General features: G+C 35.6%; 1 protein-coding gene across 8 annotated transcripts in view; it reads left to right on the forward strand.

Moving 5' to 3' along the window:
• LRCH3 (leucine rich repeats and calponin homology domain containing 3) overlaps positions 1 to 19,006 on the forward strand; it is a 113,248-nt gene that overhangs the window by 81,007 nt on the left and 13,235 nt on the right. For 2 of the 8 annotated variants that reach the window (XM_068546558.1, XM_068546554.1), the window contains exons 13-19: positions 3,208 to 3,258; positions 4,908 to 4,961; positions 9,205 to 9,276; positions 13,007 to 13,055; positions 13,911 to 14,018; positions 15,557 to 15,675; positions 16,338 to 16,475. In XM_068546558.1, coding sequence (XP_068402659.1) covers positions 3,208 to 3,258; positions 4,908 to 4,961; positions 9,205 to 9,276; positions 13,007 to 13,055; positions 13,911 to 14,018; positions 15,557 to 15,675; positions 16,338 to 16,475 — 591 coding nt within the window. The remainder of the gene's footprint in view (positions 1 to 3,207; positions 3,259 to 4,907; positions 4,962 to 9,204; positions 9,277 to 13,006; positions 13,056 to 13,910; positions 14,019 to 15,556; positions 15,676 to 16,337; positions 16,476 to 19,006) is intronic. The other 6 variants (XM_068546561.1, XM_068546557.1, XM_068546555.1 and 3 more) reach the window with 5 other exon arrangements.

Genomic DNA, 19,006 nt, shown 5'->3' on the forward strand with positions numbered 1-19,006 from the left:
ACAAGAATTCTCAAGTAAATAGTATAACTGTCTCCTGCTTGTGATTAGATTAATTGTCCTCATATGTAGATAGGCTTGAGGACAATCAGAAGTGATTTATCTTGCTTTTAGGACAGTGATAGTCTCTACTCTTAACTACCTGTCTATCGTTAGACATATCACTTTACTGTCCAGCTGCCATTTCCTAAATCTCTAGTACATCAAGAAAGTGAAAATGCTATATGTAAACTGTAAAGTACCATGCAAATATAAACTATTGTTATCTGAACCTATCACTGACTTCCTTACCTCTAAGGAATACCAAAAATTTGCAAGGCTCACAGGCTTAATACTTTAGTCATCTTTGATTCTTTACTTTCTGTTTTCTCCACATCTACCCAATTAACAACCCCTGTTAATACTTCTTTTTTTAATCAGCCTCTATAGTTGCCTCTAAACCTGGTTTGATTTTTTGCCTATGTTACTTAAGTCTTTTTGTTCTGAAATCACCTTGGAATTTTTTCTTTATAGTTAAATAATTATTTATATTTTTGCTTGTTTAATATCTGTCTCTCCCAGGAATTACCTGGTGGTCCAATGGTTAGGACTCCACGTCCTCACTGTGAAGGGCCTGGGTTTGATCCCTGGTCGGGGAACTAAAGTCCCACAAGCCACGTGGTGTGGCCAAAAAAACACACACACACGCATGCACACACACACACATATATATAACGTATCTGTCTCTCCCATTTATCCATAAACTCCATGAAGACAGGGACCATGTCTGTCATGTTTATTCACTGCTATATCCCTAGATTTAAGCAGGTCTTAGCCCCTAGTAAAGCTCAATAAACATTTTTTAAATGAATGATTGAACAAATGAATCACTCATCCTCTAAATGCTTTCTCTCTTGTTTCGTAACTCTAGCCAAAGTATATCTTCTTTAAGTACCATACACATGATAAATTCTCTTATATTTTTTCAAATGTATCAAGCCTGTGATGATGATCTCTGATGCTCAGGGAGGATAACAATTTTCCTGAGGTTAAATACTCAGCTAATAAGTGGCAGAGCAAAGATTCTAATCAAGACAGGCTGAACAGAAAATGGAAATAAAGCTGATGGAAAATAAACAGTTTCTTTTAAAAAAAAAAAAGTCTCGATGGTAACTAGACTTATCATGGTGATCACTTTGTAATGTATAGAAATATCAAATCACTGTCTTTTGCACCAGGAACTAACATAGTGTTGTAGGTCAGTTATACTTCAAAAACAAACAAACGGACAAGCTAATAGAAAAAGAGGTCAGAATTGTGGTTACCAGAGACAGGGCATGGGGGAGGGAGAATTGGCTGAAGGTGGCCAAAAGGTACAGACTTCCAGTTATAAGATAAATAAGAATTAGGGATGCAATGTACAAAATATATGTTAAATGTGAAAGTTGTTAAGAGAGTAAATCCTAAGAGTTCTCATCATTTCATCATTATTTTCTTTTTCTTTTGTTATCTTTATGAGATGGTGGATGTTCACTAAACTTATTGTGGTAATCATTTCATCATGTATGTAAGTCAGATCATTATGCTAGCACACCTTAAACATCTCAATAAAACTGGAAAGAAAAAAAAAAAAAAGGACAGGCTGGTTCCAAACCCTGGTCTATGACCAGAATGCTATACTGACTCTCAGTAAATGATAATGGCTAACACATACTATGTCCTAAGTGTTGTTCTATGCATTTTACATAAATTAACTCATTTAGCTTGCCTTCTGTAGAAGTCATATAACTAGTAAGAGATAATTATATTGTAGATAGCCTTGATTAAATGTCAAATTAGAGTTTGATCTTGAACAATTAGGCAGAAAAGAACAATTTTAGTTCTTAAGCAGGAGAAAAACAAGACAGGGAAAAAACTAATCTACTCATGTTAGAATATGTTAGAAAGAGATGAGGAAAGAAGGAAAATGAAATAGAGAGTAATTGCAATAATTAGATTAGGGTACAAAATGAAGGCATAAGACTAGATGATTTCTAAGTTTCCTAAGGAAAGGCAGTGTTGTCCTGTGGTAAGGGCTTAGAATCGGAAATATCTGAATTTGAATCCAGCTTTGCTACTTGGTATGTGCTTGACTTTTGGAAAGTTACTGAGCCATTCTGTGCCTTTATTTTTCTCATATGTTTAATGTTTAACTATTAACTATTTCAGAATTATTATGGCTGCACCTAGTACTTTTACTAGTATGGTGTATGCTGCACCCCCTACTACCACAAAGGGTTTTATAAATTAACTATAAGAGAGATTTCAAGAGAAGCATCACTATGTCTTATACATAGATGTGTAGTGAATGTTGAATAAATCACTGAAAATGAGTGGAAAAAAAAGCTTCCAAAGCAAGGGTTTGAGGCTAAAAGAATGGTTTTAATGGGAGTTAGCTTTGTGGAAAGAATGTCGGATTTGGGGTCAGAAGGCATAGGTGCAGATCTCAATTATGCTACTTACTAACTTTGTAACCTTGCACATATCATATAACCTCTCTATCCTCAATTTTCTCATCTTTAAAAGAATATGATTATGATGTTTGTCTATCTCACAGAATAAGAAGAATCACTTGAGATACTGTGTATAAGAACACATTGTAAAACACTCACTGTACAGATACTGTGATATTATTAATTGACATAATAACAGAAATTAGCAAACTGGGGGGAAATACCCAGTTAGTATGGGAAATTGAGGGGTTTTTTTGGTTATGTTGAACAGGAGATGACAGTGGGGTTTCTAAGTAGAGAGTTTCCACAGGCATTTGAAAATGCAAGCCTGAAATTTGGCTGAAAGGAGAGAGCTAAAGCTGTTAGCATTAGAGTGATATTTGAAGCCATTAAAGAAAGAGAGGATGATTTCATTGAGAGAATTTAGTGAGAGATTACTACTCTGTGAATGTATTTATATCCATGTACATATAAAAAACATAGTTTTTAAAAATTTCTCTTTATAGATGCTTATAGACACAGGAAAATACTGTTTGTCAGCTTATTGCTTTTCCTCATTTAAACTGTAAGCTATTTAAGGGAAAGGGCAGCTTCTTTTAACCAGTAAATCTAGAAAAATACCATACACGAGAGATACAGAGATTAATGTGAGTGATCATTTTAGTAAATAGCATTTTTCATTCCCAGTGTTCTAGATTCTGACCAGCTTCCCTTTTTTGGGGGGTGTGGGGTTATATAGCAAAAAGCGTCACAAAGTCCACAAAAACAACAGCCCCCCTTAGACGGTGAGGTAAGTTTATATCATCACCTTTCTTTGGAACTTTTTATTATTGCAATGAAAATGAAATGTTTTGCATGTGATTATCATATGTTTTCAGTGATCAAAATATTGCCATTTTCTTTTTTCCCCCTCACAAAATTCTCCTTACTAGGGAGAAAAAGACACAGGCCAGGAAGTTTATCAGAATCTATAGATCGGGGTTTTTTAAATCTATACACATCCGTCTGGAGATTATTTCCCTCCTCCCATCCCAACAGAGTTATCATCTCCCTCATCAATTTTCAGAGCTACTGTGTAATGAGAGATGGTCCTGAGAGCTGTATCTGGCACACGTGAATGGTGTCAGTATTAAACAAAAAACTCTACGTAGTATTTCAGCTTCAGTGCTCATTTCCTGTGTGTATATTATTGATTATACTTTGTACACATTAGTTTTATAATATTAAGTAGTACATTTTCATTACAAAGTAACATGTAAGATTGTTTATTAACCTTTAAAAAATCTATACAGCTATATTCTGTATTATAATGATGTCCTAGCAAAAAGAAAAAAACAAACTAGATTGTAAATTTTATTGTTTTAACGTGTGTGCACGTTTAGTGACATTTACATTTTGAAATAAAATTTATGATTCATTATTTTTTAAAAAAATCTGTGCACCTATTTTGACTTGTTAAAATGAAGCTTATTACTAAATGAATATTTTTTTGTACTTGGCTTTTTCATTAGCTATTTTCCTTTATCTTTGCCTTCTTATTTTTTCAATTTATGATCATTACTTCCTTAAAAAATGCATAAAGGCATTATTTCACGTGAGTGTTGACTTTGCTTTTTGTAAAATAAGTTATTTGAAAACCTAACACATGGGGCTTTACAAGCATCAATCTTCAGCACAGTGTTTTCAAAGCACAAGTGTTTCTGGAATAGTAAAGTGTATTGTTTGAAATGTTTTAAATTATCCATTATAAAGTTTTTTAAAATTTTATTGGACATATAATAACTATTTTTGGTCATTTATTTGAGAGCTTATGCATTGGTGTAGTACCTGAAAGATTCACTCAAGCACTTTCAGTTGTCTTTTCTTCACATGGTAATAACTCTGTATGAACCTTTGACAAAGTTTGATAAGTTAATACACTCTTCCTTTTTTACCCAACATTTCCTTCTTACTGGTCGTTCTGGAGTAATTCATTATCTGAAAACTAAAGCTCCTCAGGAAAAGCAGTTGTACCCTTGTTTTGTCTGAGAAAGGTAATGAAGAGATGCCTAGACTAGAAATCATGACTCTTGGGTTTATTGTTTTGAATTTGTCACTAGCTCACTAAATGACCACAAATTATTTATGTTACTGCTACATCTTCAGCTTTCTCTTCTCAGAACAGAGAATAATTCCTATTCCCCTCCTTGCTTTAGAAAGTTTTTATGCAATAAGATCATATTTGAAGTTGTTTAAGTTCTTTAGAAGAAAACCGTTACCCAGAAACAACTTATTAGCTATTTTAATGCATGAGTTCTGAATGATTGTGAATGTGGTCCTGTATGTCAGCATCTTCACAAGTATGTGTTAATATGTCTCTTTGCTTGTGTATTTGTGAAACTCGTCATGTGTGTGCATAGCTTGTTTTTGACATTGCTTCATTTTTCTCCACCTCTCCAGTGTCCCTTCCCATCCAGAAGGTCTCAGCACACTGATGATAGTGCCTTGTTAGTGGTAAGAACCTTGCACAAAATGGAGTTTTACATTGCTGTGTCGAGATTTGGGGAATAGCTATTGTACTTTTCATTCTGAATTGATCTAAATACCATAAAACATGATGAGCATCATTACTAAATGCTTTACAAATAGCTAGAACTGTCTCCCTACATTACTTCTCATGATTTACCCAGTGTTCCAAGTGTTCTGCAGATATGATTCAAATATCTTTGTTAGTGTTTCCAAAAGTAAAACATTTGCATTGAGAACCATATTGGCTTTGTATGTGTGTTTGGAGGAGAGGGAATAATATATTTGTTTTTTAAATGTTGTTTCTAATTCCAGGTGAACTTTATTAATCACTGTTTTGTCTTATAAGTCACCTGTATGATGAATGGTTCCCTTACTTCATGATGCTAATTATACAAATGTATATTTGGCATCCTATTTTATTATCTATTTTAACCTACTGAAAATCCCAAACTTTTAGCTCTCAAGATTATCCCTCCATACCCATTTTATATTTTAAGCTCAGGGAAACATTAACTTGGAATGCTGTCTACTGATCATTTTTAACGTTGGTTTACTGTTTTTTAAATTTTGTATTTGATTTTATTGGACACATGCAAATTTAGAAGATACCTTAAAACACACTGGTTTACTTTTATTGCCTGTTTCATCAGCTGAAAATGAGTATAACTTCAGAGCTTTATTGAGAGTCTTACTTTTATCAGCTTTGCAAGAGAATTCTAACCATGTACATAATTGCTTTCCCTATCATGTTTTATGTTATTTTTTTCACCATAGTATTGAAAACTAGCAGTTCAAAAGCCTATTGTCTGTAGCAATTCCTGTCTTAGGAGCTAGTAACTGCCGCCATTGTGCATACTACTGCATGAACTACATACTTGAGCATGAGATTTCTATTACATAAACTTTCATTGTCAGAATTTCTGTGTTCTGTAATCATCATTTCCTTTAAGATGGCTAAAGCACATTTTAACTGACAGTCTTATAAAGAAGTAAGCCTCTGGAGTTTTAGTCAAAGCTAATTGGCATGAGAAGCAAATAACAATTTAATGTAGAAAAATATTGAGAGCCTATGATGATCCAGACACTTTACCAGAATTATCTCATTTCACTCCTCACAGCAGCCTTAAGAGTTAAACTTATCACCATTTTACAAATGATTACTGAGGCACAGAATGTTTTGTCCAGAATGTGACTTCTCCAAGGTCACAGCTAGTAAGTACAAGGCTGGGTTCAAATCTAGATCCGGGTGACTTGAGAACCTGCATGAACACTGTGCTATATTGCCTCCTGTACTGTAATTGAAAACACTTTGAAACACTTTAGGAAACTGAAGATGAGATTTAATAACACATATAGTAAGTGCTGAATGCCCAGGCGTTTTTGTCAAGGAAAAAGTGGAATTTGGAAAAACAATAAAATCCCCTTAGCGTGAAATTTGAAATTTCAGCCATTTTCAAAATACATACACTTTTATTTTACTTAACAGTATTCATGTCTGGCCTAAATTAGACGGCCTTTACAAACAAGAACCATGTCTCACATATTTTTGCATGCCAAATAGTGCCCAACATGTATAACAAAAAGTCATTTTTTAAATCATACCTCTGATCTTCTCAAAACTACTTTTCAGTGGCTTCATATAGTAGAATAAAGTTCATATACTTTTTTTTTTAGATTTATTTATTATTTATTTTATTTATTTTTTTGGCTGCGTCAGGTCTTAGTTGCAGCACGTGGGCTTCTCTGTAGTTGTGGCGTGAGCATTTTCTCTAGTTGTGGCGCGCAGACTCCAGGGTGCGTGGGCTCTGTAGCTGTGGCGCGCGGGTTCCAGAGCGTGTGGGCTCTGTGGTTTGCAGCACACAGGCTCTCTCGTTGAGGCACGCGAGCTCAGTAGCTGTGGCGTGCAAGTTTAGTTGCCCCGCGGCATGTGGTATCTTAGTTCCCCGACCAGGGATTGAACTGGTGTCCCCTGCATTGGAAGGCAGATTCTTTACCACTGGACCACCAGGGAAGTCCCAAAATCCATATACTTCTTAACACAGCCTACAAACCCTTTAGAGTAGGTTCCAAACTTCTTAACATGGCCTATAAGCTCCTGTGTACTCTGGGTACTATGTATCTCTCATCTCTGGGGTCATGCTATATCAGCATTTTTTCAGCTCTGAAAATATGGCAAGCCCTTTCCCACCTCAGGATCTTTGCAAATGATGCTCCCTCTGCATGGAATGCCTCTCATTCCCTGCATATACCCCTTGGTTAATTCCTACTGATCTATCTGGTATCAACTTAAATGTCACACCCTTAAAATGGCTTTTCTGCAACACGCCTACCCCCAAATCAAATTTGTCTTCACTGTTTTTTTTTTTCGTCATAGTACTTTTAGATGGGTGTCTATTGTTTTGTATCTCCCCCTCTCCCCCACCCCCTATAGACTACTAGACTGTAAGCTTCATGGGCACAGGGATATTCTCTGTTGCATTTACCTATGTATACTCAATCCCTATCGTTAATTCCTGGGATATATTAGTTGCTTAATAAATAATTCCTGAGTGAACATGTATTCTGTACATCTAATAGTTGCTCATTAGGGGAGTTCCCTGGTGGTCTAGTGGTTAGGATTCGGCGTTTTCACTGCAGTGGCCCCAGTTCAATCCCTGGTCGGGGAGCTGAGATCCCACAAGCTGCGAGGTGCCGCCAAAATAAAAAAATAAAAAATAAAATCACGATCAGAAAAAAAAATCTCAAAAAAAATTGTTTCAAGATGAGAAGTTCTGATGATATAGCAAGTAAATGTTGGATTTGATTTAAAGACCTTGAAATATGGGATTTGAAATAACTGTTAGTAATGTTTAATATCAGTTACACTAACATTCTCTTAGGATTGCCCTTCAGGCTTCTGTTGCTTTCATATATGTCGCATATGTATCTATATCCCATCTCTAGATACTAGAAAGGATCTAGGTTCATTTCACTTCCTCTTCCTTCCATCCTTTTTTCCTTCTTTGCCAGCATAGTGGCTTTTAGCCTTTTTATATTTGAGATTGACAGTAATTCAAGTCCATTTGATCATAAGGAGGACCAGAAAGTCTAAACAGGTGAAGGCATATGCAATGTAAGACTGCTGTCACAGCCTTGTTCTTTGGTACATTTCTTTCCTCACTTTCTTCTGCCTTAAGATAATGTTGCAGTGTGTGTTACATGCTTTTTTTTGCACACACGAAAAAGACATTGCTATCTATCAACTTATTAAAAATATAGTTGTGTTTATTACATTGACCATCCTACTCACCTTTTCCTAAACACCACGTGTGTTCTTGTTCATTTATCCGTTATTCGTTTATTCATTATTTGTGATTGTAGTTTAAATTTTTTAAAATTATTTAACTTATAAAGGCTTTAATATCTTTAAGCCTTTGGCATTTTTAATAGATACAATCTTACCCAAGCGCCCTTTGTAAAAGTTCTGTCTTCTCTGATTTTCACTCCCCACCAAATGAAAAAATTGTCATGTTTTGAGCAGCTTTTATCTGTAATCAAAATTCTATACAATAGATTCTAACACTTACTGTCTCTAATTATATCTCTAATATATCTAACTAGTTTTATGTAGGTTGGTGAAAGGATAAAGGATTCAAAGAAAAGGAAAATTGTACTTAACTTCTCAGAGGTCATTTGGACTTTTACAGAAGCAGAAATGAAATGCTGGTTCATCCTTAAGGTGTGATGCAAAATCCTCATGTCCTGGCTTCTCACATCAGAGCCATTAAACTGAATTATAATAAATCTAATTTGGATTAATATTGAAAAGATGTTGCTCTTATTCATGCCAATTCTGATCAGTTAAAATGAGCTCTTTGACTGGATTTGTTTCCCCTGTCATAGAAACAGCACAGGACTCATTTGTTTCTAAGGCTATTTTGCTAAAAAAAATTTGATGTACTCAGTTTTATTTCTATATAAAATCATGTTTAATAAATCTTGCCTTTCATTTATTGATTAATGTGGTATGAGGTATTGAAATAATTTGAATTAAACAGGTGGAAAACTGTGTTTAATAAATTATAGGGTTTTTTCCCCCCAACTATTCTCTTTCTGCCCTATCAATATCTTAGTAAACCATTTGAAAGTTTGTCAGTGACCTTTCCTTTTCTCTGCCTGCCTGCCTGCCTGACATTTTGCTAACATAAATGCTGCCTTCTGTTTCTTCTCTTTCTCTTTTGCAATTTAGTCGCTGTCAGGTGTGAATCAAGTGGGCTGTGCTGCTACCCTGCCTCATTCTTCTGCCTTCAGGCCTCTTAAGGTATATCTTGTTACTGTAATTTATCAGGAACTTTGAAGAGGAGGTTTGCAGGGGAGGTCTTAAATTTCCCAATGGATTGGTCTAACAACAGTCTGAAATCTAGAATTGTATGAAATATAACTAAGCTTATGAAACTAAGTTTAACATTAATATCACTTGAACTTTTTTGGAAGTTTTATTATGCCAGAAACATAGAGCCTTTGTTAATTCTTTATATTGAGATTTTTGTTTGAAATGTCCTTCTAATTTTCTTATCAAAGGGTTGGGGTTTTTTTGTCATGAGTTACTATGTTATTTTGGTTAATATATGATATTGAGTTAACTCTGTTGTCTAATGGGCATGCAAAATAATTTGAGTATCAGTCCCCCAAAGTGTCACTGCCAAAACCCTATTACAGTAGAGGTCAGCAAGCTATGGTCCCTAGGCCACCTGTTTCTGTGAATAGTTTTAGTGACATACAGCCACTCCCATTTGTCTATGGGTGCTTTTGCACTTAAAAGCAGAGTAGGAATAGTTACAATGGAGATCATATGGCCTGTAAGTCTAAATTAAAAACCTGTGGTATTTTATTTTTTAAAGGCCTCTAGGGATGGTAATTCCATACTTATTATCATATGATACCTAAGAAATGATTCATAATCCTGACTGTCAACAAGGTCCTCTCCTTGTCTAACTTATATCTGTCCTCCTTTGGTTTACACCTATTTCTTCTTGTCTTTCCAGAGTGGAGGTTTTCTAGTTACTTAGCAGTCCTTATGTGGAGAATCTTTATATTTGAAAACTATTATGATGCCACCCTTGTCTTCTCCGTAAATAAGCTTTGGCCCTTTTATGTGCCTTTCCTAGCCTGTTTGTCCTTACGAACTTTCACAAGTTCTCTGCCCTCCGTTTTGACTCCACAGTTCCCAACTAGAAATATATCCCTCATTAGAGCCCACGTGGTACTGAGCATGAAACAAGGGTTATTCACGTCTTATGCTGAGCATTAGGTTGGCTTTTTCCATTTTGGTATTCATTTTGCTCAGTATCCATTGTAATTCTGAGATGTTTTAGTTATATTCCTAAATGATAATTAATTTCTAAACTTTGTATCTTTTGTTTTCCTAAATACTTAATTTTGCTTTTCGAACATTTAAAATTTTCTAATTTCCCGGAATACTTTCAAATTCTTGCGTCATGTCCTTCTAAATGCTGACCCCAACTTTATAACATCTGTAAACCTGATAAACCTTCTCTCTGGTTATTATTGAAGCTACATATACCTGGATGACTCCTGAAAAAACTTTATAATTCTCTTCTATATTTACCTTTTGCTAGCCTTTCTCAGCTAGGTTCCTTATTTGAACTACAAAGAAAATTATTTGAGGGACTGTTTTCAAAATTTTTCCAAGGAAGGTGTATAACTAGTACCATTCTAGGTATATAGGAGAAAAGTTAATTCGTTACACTCAGTGGATACCTTAGGGCATTGGGGCTTATCCTCCCCTAGAATTATAGTTGAGTAAGGCCAAATCTGAATGTGCCAGAAGTTGTGTAATGTCTAACATTCTTCCTGTCGGACCTGCTGCACTGTCAAATGATTAGTTTAAAAATATTTATTCTTTATTTTTTGGTATCTCAGTTACTTTGCAGCAGGTATATACTATATTTAGGCATGATTTTATTTCTTTTGTTGCTTAACTAGGCACTAAAAGTTGACTTTGTATCAGTTTCCATTTTTTGCTCTCCAGTTCTCCAAAAGTTCTCAGATATACTAGTCAATGGCCTCAGCGTGATTTGAATTATTTCAGTATCCTAGAATGTAAGCAGTTAGATTTATAGTTTAAATAAAAATATATTTTTTAAATCACCATTTTGTAAGTCCCCTCTCTTCTGGCTTTGTTTTTCATTACACCCAACTGTATGTTATCTTTTGGTATTCTTGGAGGTAGAGAACATTTGCTGCCATTCAGTGGAATGTGTTTCAGCTCTTCCTTCTAATCTAATAGAGTTGTCTAATAACTTTATCGTTTTATTCCTAAATATGTTAAAAAGTTTCCAGTCTATCTCACTGTAATAGGCCTTTTTAAATTAAAAAAACTTTTTTTTTCATCTGTATCTGGAATAATCTCTACTTTTTATGTTTTTCTGTTTGTACCATTGGTCCTAGCTTTCTCCTTCCTACCTCATCTTCCTTGAAAATAAGGATAGTATTTTGTTTCCTTAAAAAGATATCCAGCTTTTGCCTCATTGGCCCATTTATTCCTTTTACTAGTGCCTGTTGCTCTTATTTTAAATTAAATTTGTTATTTAAATTTTCATTTCTTCTCAGCATCCTAAACTTAGTTTATTGGCATCTTTAAACTTGATGAACATGTTGTATTTTTCACTAATGAAGATGTAATACATTGCTTCACTCAAGAGCGCAGCTTACTTTTTAAGTCTTAATTCTTGGCCTAAGAGTATCAAACCAAGGAATCATTACCACAGAATTGTCTTTCAGATCAGTCCAAGAATTTTCTCAACAGCATGGCTTCTGTTTATTTATTTATTTATAGCAGTTTAAATTTCCTGTCATCATTAATCTCACCTGACCCAACTCCAACTTCAGATAAAAGATTTTTGAAAATATTGAAAACCAAAAGGGAGAAAAAAGCATGGGAGTGTGTATGTGTGTGTGTATGTGTGTGTGTGTTTTAAAGTCATTCTGTTCAAAAATGTGTCTCAGTTATCATAAATGATTGAGTGCAACTCATTGATTATTGAATATAACTAGCTATCAAGGCCTGAAAACCTGTTGTTATTCTAGCTTTTCTTGATTCTACTCCTCTGCCAAGTCTTCAGTATTTTTAACCCAGCTAACCAATGCTTCCTTTTAAATTAGCTTAACTCCATTCCCTTTTTTTAGGTACACTCTATACCAGTTGAGCTAGTTCTTCCTCCTTCTTTACAGTTCCTTTGGTCAATAAGTTAAAAACATCTTGGATTCATATACTAGTCTCGAAATACAACTATCATCTTTAAATACCTCATTTCCTAACTGAAATGAAGAAACCTTCATCACTCTTTCTTAAAACATCACTCAAGGAGGGGGGTAGCAATACTTTAGAAAGTATGCCAGAAAAATACTATTATAAAATAAAATTTTATTCTCTTCCATACATTTCCCAATAAAATTTTCTGCCTTAGGATGATTTCATTTTTCACAGTCATAGGAAAGGCCTGTTATATAATAGGACTATCTTTAGAGAATGCATTACATAAATCTTGTATTCTGTAGAACTAAATAAAGTTTGGCCTTGGGGGTGTGGTGGGATGTATTGGGAGATTGGGATTGACATATATACACTATTGATACTATGTATAAAGTAGATAACTAATGAGAACCTACTGTATAGCACAGGGAACTCAACTCAATGCTCTGTGGTGACCTAAATGGGAAGGAAATCCAAAAAAGAGGGGATATATGTATACATATAGTTGATTTACTTTGCTGTACAATAGAAACTAACACAACATTGTAAAGCAACTGTACTCCAATAAAAATTAATTTAAAAAAATGTTTGGCCTTAAAAAATATTCAGAATTATTATACCAAATTCTCATTTCTAGACTTAATTTTGGAGGAGAGTTGCATGTTTTTATTCTTTTATTGATATAATCCCAAATGTGGAAAGAGGTACTTTCCATAAATGTGGAAAGTACCTCTTCTTGAATAATAATTATTGATGTATCTATGTTTCTCCACAGAATGATCACAGATCTAATGCTATATCAAGTTCACCTACAACAGAAACAGGTAATAGACACAAAAGTGCAATTAACCACATCCTGATTATAATTCTTTACCAGGATTTTCCTGATAAATTACTCCTTAGATGGCTGTGGCTTCCTTTTCTGAAATGAGAAATCAGACACAAAATTGGGAACTCTGCACATTTTTCACTTTTTAATTCAACTAGTCGTTCAGCCACTCAGCCATTTGATATGAAAAAACGAGCAAGAGCTAGCAGGGCTGTAGGTTTGCAAGAGACTATATTTAATATATTAACATTCATTTTGCCTTTATTGATATACCAAAAGTAACATGACAATTAAAAATACATACAAACAGGGATTTCCCTAGTAGTGTAGTGGTTAGGATTCCAGGCTTTTACTGCCATGGCCTAGGTTCAATCCCTCGTTGGGAAACTGAGATCCCACAAGCTGCGCGGCACAACCCAAAAAAAAATAAAAATAAAAATACATACAAGCAGCCCTCCCACTTTCAGGGTTACTTTTCTTTTCTTCTTTTTTTAAGTATTTATTTATTTGGCTGCTCCGGGTCTTAGTTGCGGCATGCGGGATTTTTAGTTGCGGCATGCGGGATCTTTTAGTTGTGGCATGCGGGATCTAGTTCCCTGACCAGGGATCGAACCTGGGCCCCCTGCATTGGGAGCGTGGAGTCTTAACCTCTGGCTTATGAGGGAAGTCCCGGAGGTTACTTTTCTATACCAGATTTTCTATTAATAAACAAAATTATCATTTTATATCATTGCAATATTTAACTTTTTTCTTCATTTGCCATTTATTGAACTTTTGTCATGTGTCTGTTATTATATTTAATTTTTTTCCATCTTCTTTAATCTTATTTTGCTTTTCCATGCTGATTCAGTTCATCATTCCCCTGCATATTCTTTTCCTGCTGCTATTCAGAGAAACCAGGCCCAGCGCCCTGAAAGCTTCCTTTTCAGAGGAGCTGTCAGGGCAGAAACAAATAAAGGTAGGTGGCAGTGCTAAAAGGGGCATTGGGGGGTGGGGGGTGGTGGATATAACATTATATGTTATATGCTTTTAAACTTCTACCCTGGGAATTCCCTGGCAGACCAGTGGTTAGGACCCTGCGCTGTCACTGCCGGGGCCCTGGTTCAACCGTGGGTCAGGGAACTAAGATCCCGCAAGCTGCGCAGTGAGGCCAGACAAACAAACAAATAAATAAATAAACTTCTACCCTGAGATGTCACCAAGGCAAAAGTTTTAAACTCTGCGTTTGTCTGTGATCTCACCGATATTAAAGGAAGAGAATCTTAATCTTGTTTGAATTCATTTTGGTCAGAAAGTTTCTCAGTACCACCTAAAAGCAGGTTATAGTGTTTGAACAAAAAAATTACTCTTTCAGGGCTTCAGGGAATGTCCCTTCTCTCTGTAGTGTGCTCTTTTTCAGATTTCTCTGTTGGTAAAATCTGTTTTCTGTGTTGTTAAAGAAATGAATCAGTAATTTTAAAAAAAAAGAACTGTTTAGTCTCATGGTTTTTAGTTAATGTGGCAAATTTCTGCCTGACCCCCAAAGGTTACCTAGAAGTAGAAACAGACATTTCACTCCCAAAATAACTATTTTTAACATAACTGATAGATACACTCACAGTGAGATTTAAACTCAAACCAGAGATGCACTGCTGGTGGGATTGTTAATTAGCATGGAAAACTGTTTACATTATCTGCTAATGGTGAACCCTTGTATATCCTATGACTAGCAATTTTGCTTTCTGAAATATGTACACATCTGTACCAAAAGATATGTCCAAATTATTCATAGCAACATTATTCATAATAGCCCCAAACTGAATGTCCATCAACAATAGAATGGGTAAATAATTGTGTATATTTGTACAATGGGATACTAAATAAGCAATGAAAATGAACACATTAATATACACAACAACGTGGATAAATCTTATAACGTTGATCAAAAGAAGCCAAACATAAAAACATACACACATATAATATGGTTTTATAGGTAGAAAGTTCAAAAATGGACAAAACTAATCTGTGGTGTTAGAAGCCAGGAGGTCCATCGTTAGAATTAGAACCTGTGGTACTAGAAATAACTGTTACCCAACAGTTGGGTAACAGTTGGGTAACCTACTGATGGGTAGGGAACATGAGAGGGTCTCCTGGGTGTTGGTAATGTTACATTTATTGACTTGCTTGTGTCTGCTTTGTGATGATAATTTATTGAGCTGTTTGCTTATGATTTGTCTAATTTTTTGCATGTGATATTTTTCAATAGAAACGTTTTTAAATGGATATAATCAAACACAAAGTAGTTGAGCCAAATGGGTAATGGACATGTGGTAGTTTTTCATACTATTCTCCCTATTATTGTGCATATTTTTAAATTTCCATAATAAAAACTTTTTTTAAAAGGTCAGTCCAGAAGTAGAAAGTGCTGTACTTTGAAGGAAACTGTGATCAGGTGGATCTGAGTATTTTTGCAGCACTGGCAGTCGCCTTTCTATCTTACATACCAATATTTTTTAGGTCATGCGTCACCCCTCCTTTCATCTTCTGCACCTACCACTGATTTTAAAGATCCAGTAACAAGACAGAATTCAAGACAGAGAGAAGAAGAGCTGGAATTAATAGACCAACTACGGAAAGTATGTACATTGCCTTTGAATTACATTTTTCAGTGATACTGCTGTAGCCCATAATCCTGGCATCACTTGTTCATTTGACTTATAATTTTTAATAGAATCAACAAGTGCCCATTGTGTGCTGTGGTGCCCATTGTGTGATGAATTTTTTCACTTGTTTACTAGGAAAATGAGATGGGTTATTCCATAAAGCTCAACCCCTGACCCTACTCATTTAAAATTTTTTTCTGCCTCATGATTTAAAGAAATCTTGTTAGAGTAATAATAATTCATATGTATGTACACATATACATATATCGATACATACCACACTTACATCATACGTAGTGTTTATTTTAAAATTGGAGCTAGTTGTTTTTTGTTTTTTAGTCAGAAAATTGTAAGTGAATTCTGTTGTGGAACTTTGCAGCACTGTCGCCTGGCTGCCATACATATATATATATATATATATATATATATATATATATATATATATATATATATATATATATATGATCTCCTTAAATTATTGACTTGGGATAGAAAGATAAAATAGAGATTGTGGTACTTAAGTTATTTGCTTTTTAACTTGATTTCTAATTAAAAATATTCCATTGTGACTCCATTATGTCCTGTGTGTCAGCCACTCTTTAATTAATATATTTCACATTTTCCTGTTCTTTTAGCATATTGAGTACCGGTTAAAAGTATCTCTGCCTTGTGATCTTGGAGCAGCTCTAACCGATGGTGTTGTTCTTTGCCATTTGGCCAATCATGTGCGGCCTCGATCTGTCCCAAGCATTCACGTTCCCTCACCAGCTGTAGTAAGTTTATAATGCTTAAAAAAAGTTGGCTCTTCATCAGACATTTGTTAAGTACAGAGGCAGGCACTGTGGAGAATGCTAAGGGTACAAATATGAACAGAGTCCAGCCCCTGCCTTCCGGGTCTCACTTCTACTAGAGAAAAAGTAGGCACGTAAACAATAACTTAACAGCTGTGTGTGATGTTATAAAAGAGGTATGTAAGAAGTGTGCTATGGGAATACAAAAAAGGGGCCACTTCAACTCTGCCTGGAAAGTTCAGGAAAGCCTTCCCAGAGGAGGTAAAATTTGAACTAATTCTTGATATATGAGTAGGAATTTGCCAGCAGTACAGAGAGGGAGAAGAGCATTCTGGGCATAGTATTCCTAGACTAAAAAGCTAAGGAAGGTCATGGCATATTCAAGGATTTCTTAAGTTGTTCAGAATAGATCATTCACAAGGTGTTGGTGTAAATGGCAGAGGATGTAGCTAGAGAGGTAAGCTAAGGGCCATGTGACAAGGGCTTCATGTCCCATGTCACAAGGGCCTCATGTCCCATGTCAGGGAAATAGAAGTTTATCTTAGTGTAGACAATCAGGAAACACAGAAAGAATTTGAGAGGAATAATGTGATTATAATTGCAGTTTAGAATGATGAATATTTCAGGGGTAGAAGTGACATTATTGAGGGACCAACCTCAGGTGGAAAATGAGGCAGAATATGCATTCAAGATGACTGGCAGGTTTTTTTAGACTGCTGGTTAGATATGGACGTCAGTATCAGGATGGCAACCACAAGAGAAAGAGCAAGTTTTAGATTGACACAACTCTCCTTTTTCTTCCTTCAAAATTTTTTAATATTTTTTTTCCATTCTTTTTTATTTATTTGGCTGCATCAGGTCTTTGTTGCAGCACGCACGATCTTTGTTGCAGCAGGCAGCTCTTTCATCGTGGCAGGGGTTCTCTTCATTGCAGGCTTCTCTCTAGTTGTGGCGTGTGGGCTCAGTAGTTGCGGCGCACACCTTCAAATTTTTATTAAGAAAGATTTCAAACCTTCAGAAAAACTGGAAGAATAACACAAAGAATACCCTTAAAGCCTCCACCTAGAGGTGACATTCATTGCATCTTGCCATCTTGCTTTGTCTATATTTATGCGTGTTCATGTGTGTGTGTGTTTTAATTGCACCACTTAAAAGTTGCAGATATTATAACACCTTACCCCCTAAATATTTCTGAGAATTGTCCTAGGCCACCTTGCTCTTACCCGTAGCCTGAAGCCAGGGATGAACAGTGTGGTGGCTGAGCCCTATTCCTCAAGGTGGGAGTGTGATGTGATTGATTCACAGTGCTCCCTGTGGGATCAGGCTGAAACTGAGAAGGGACAGCTCTGAGCCCTTAGCAGCCAGCAGGGAGTGGGGGTAGGAAATGAGGATGGATGCACAGGCTAAGTAAAGAGACATTGGGTGAGGCACCAATAGCATCCACAAGTTATATTCAGATTTCCCCAGTTGTTCCAAGAATATCTTTCATGGCTGCTCTGCTCCTCTCCCCTCACTAGTATGCACACACAACAGGATGTAATCAAGGTTTCCACATTGCATTTGATTATTATTTGATGTTGTGACAGCTCTTTTGATGAGTCTGAATGGATATTGTGCATCTGTAACATGCTTAGCCGTGTCTAACCTTTTCAAAGGTGTTGCCCTCATCTCATTTTCTGGTCATTTGTTGTTATTTATGTTATTTAAATAACATAAGTATGTTATTTACATACTTCCTGATGCAAATCCTTTACTCAAATTGCAGTTGTATCTAGGCCTATAGATTGCCACTCTGGACATTCATCTTGCTGCCTCCCCGGATGCAAATCGTTTAAGCCTCCCAAGGACCTTTGATTCTAATTATAAAAGCTGCTTTGTTACCAAGGTCCCAAGAGGCTGACATGGCCCTTTCCCCTCTAGCATATCCAAAAACAGAGTCATGCATTTGCTTCTAAAGAAAATAGGTAGCCACTTTTTATTTAGTGACCTCAGAAAACAGGCATTCAGCTTTGTGTAGAAAAGGCAGAGAGGAACAGTAGCACTACCAAATCAACTATGCCCCCAAAGACTTGAAAGACTTGGTTTTGCTCCTAAAGGTGGTGATTAAGAGAACAGGAATTGACATGCTATTTGGCAACGCCAGAAGGGGAAGGGCTTATTCATACTTTGCCTTCTTCCCAGTTTCTGTCAACTGAATTAAGAAAAATAAATTTTTTTAGTAATAAAAAAAGACAAATCTATCATTCTTCATTTTCAGGGGAAATAATTAGGAAGTAGCAAGGAGCTCATGTAGAAAGTGGAATATGAGAGGAAGGGTGACTGACGTTCTTTATCTTCATCAACCAAACATAGTGCCTTTCATTTAAGAATGTAAAGTATTTACATACAGGAAAAATAAAACTATTTTATCAGTGTTAAACCACTTAGAGACATAAAACACATGGACCTTCTTGTCAAAGAAACGTGATATAACATGAAATTAGAGCATTTAAAACTTGCTAACGAAATCAGCA

Source organism: Eschrichtius robustus, chromosome 6, assembly GCF_028021215.1.
Source record: "Eschrichtius robustus isolate mEscRob2 chromosome 6, mEscRob2.pri, whole genome shotgun sequence".
NCBI classification, from domain to species: domain Eukaryota; kingdom Metazoa; phylum Chordata; class Mammalia; order Artiodactyla; family Eschrichtiidae; genus Eschrichtius; species Eschrichtius robustus.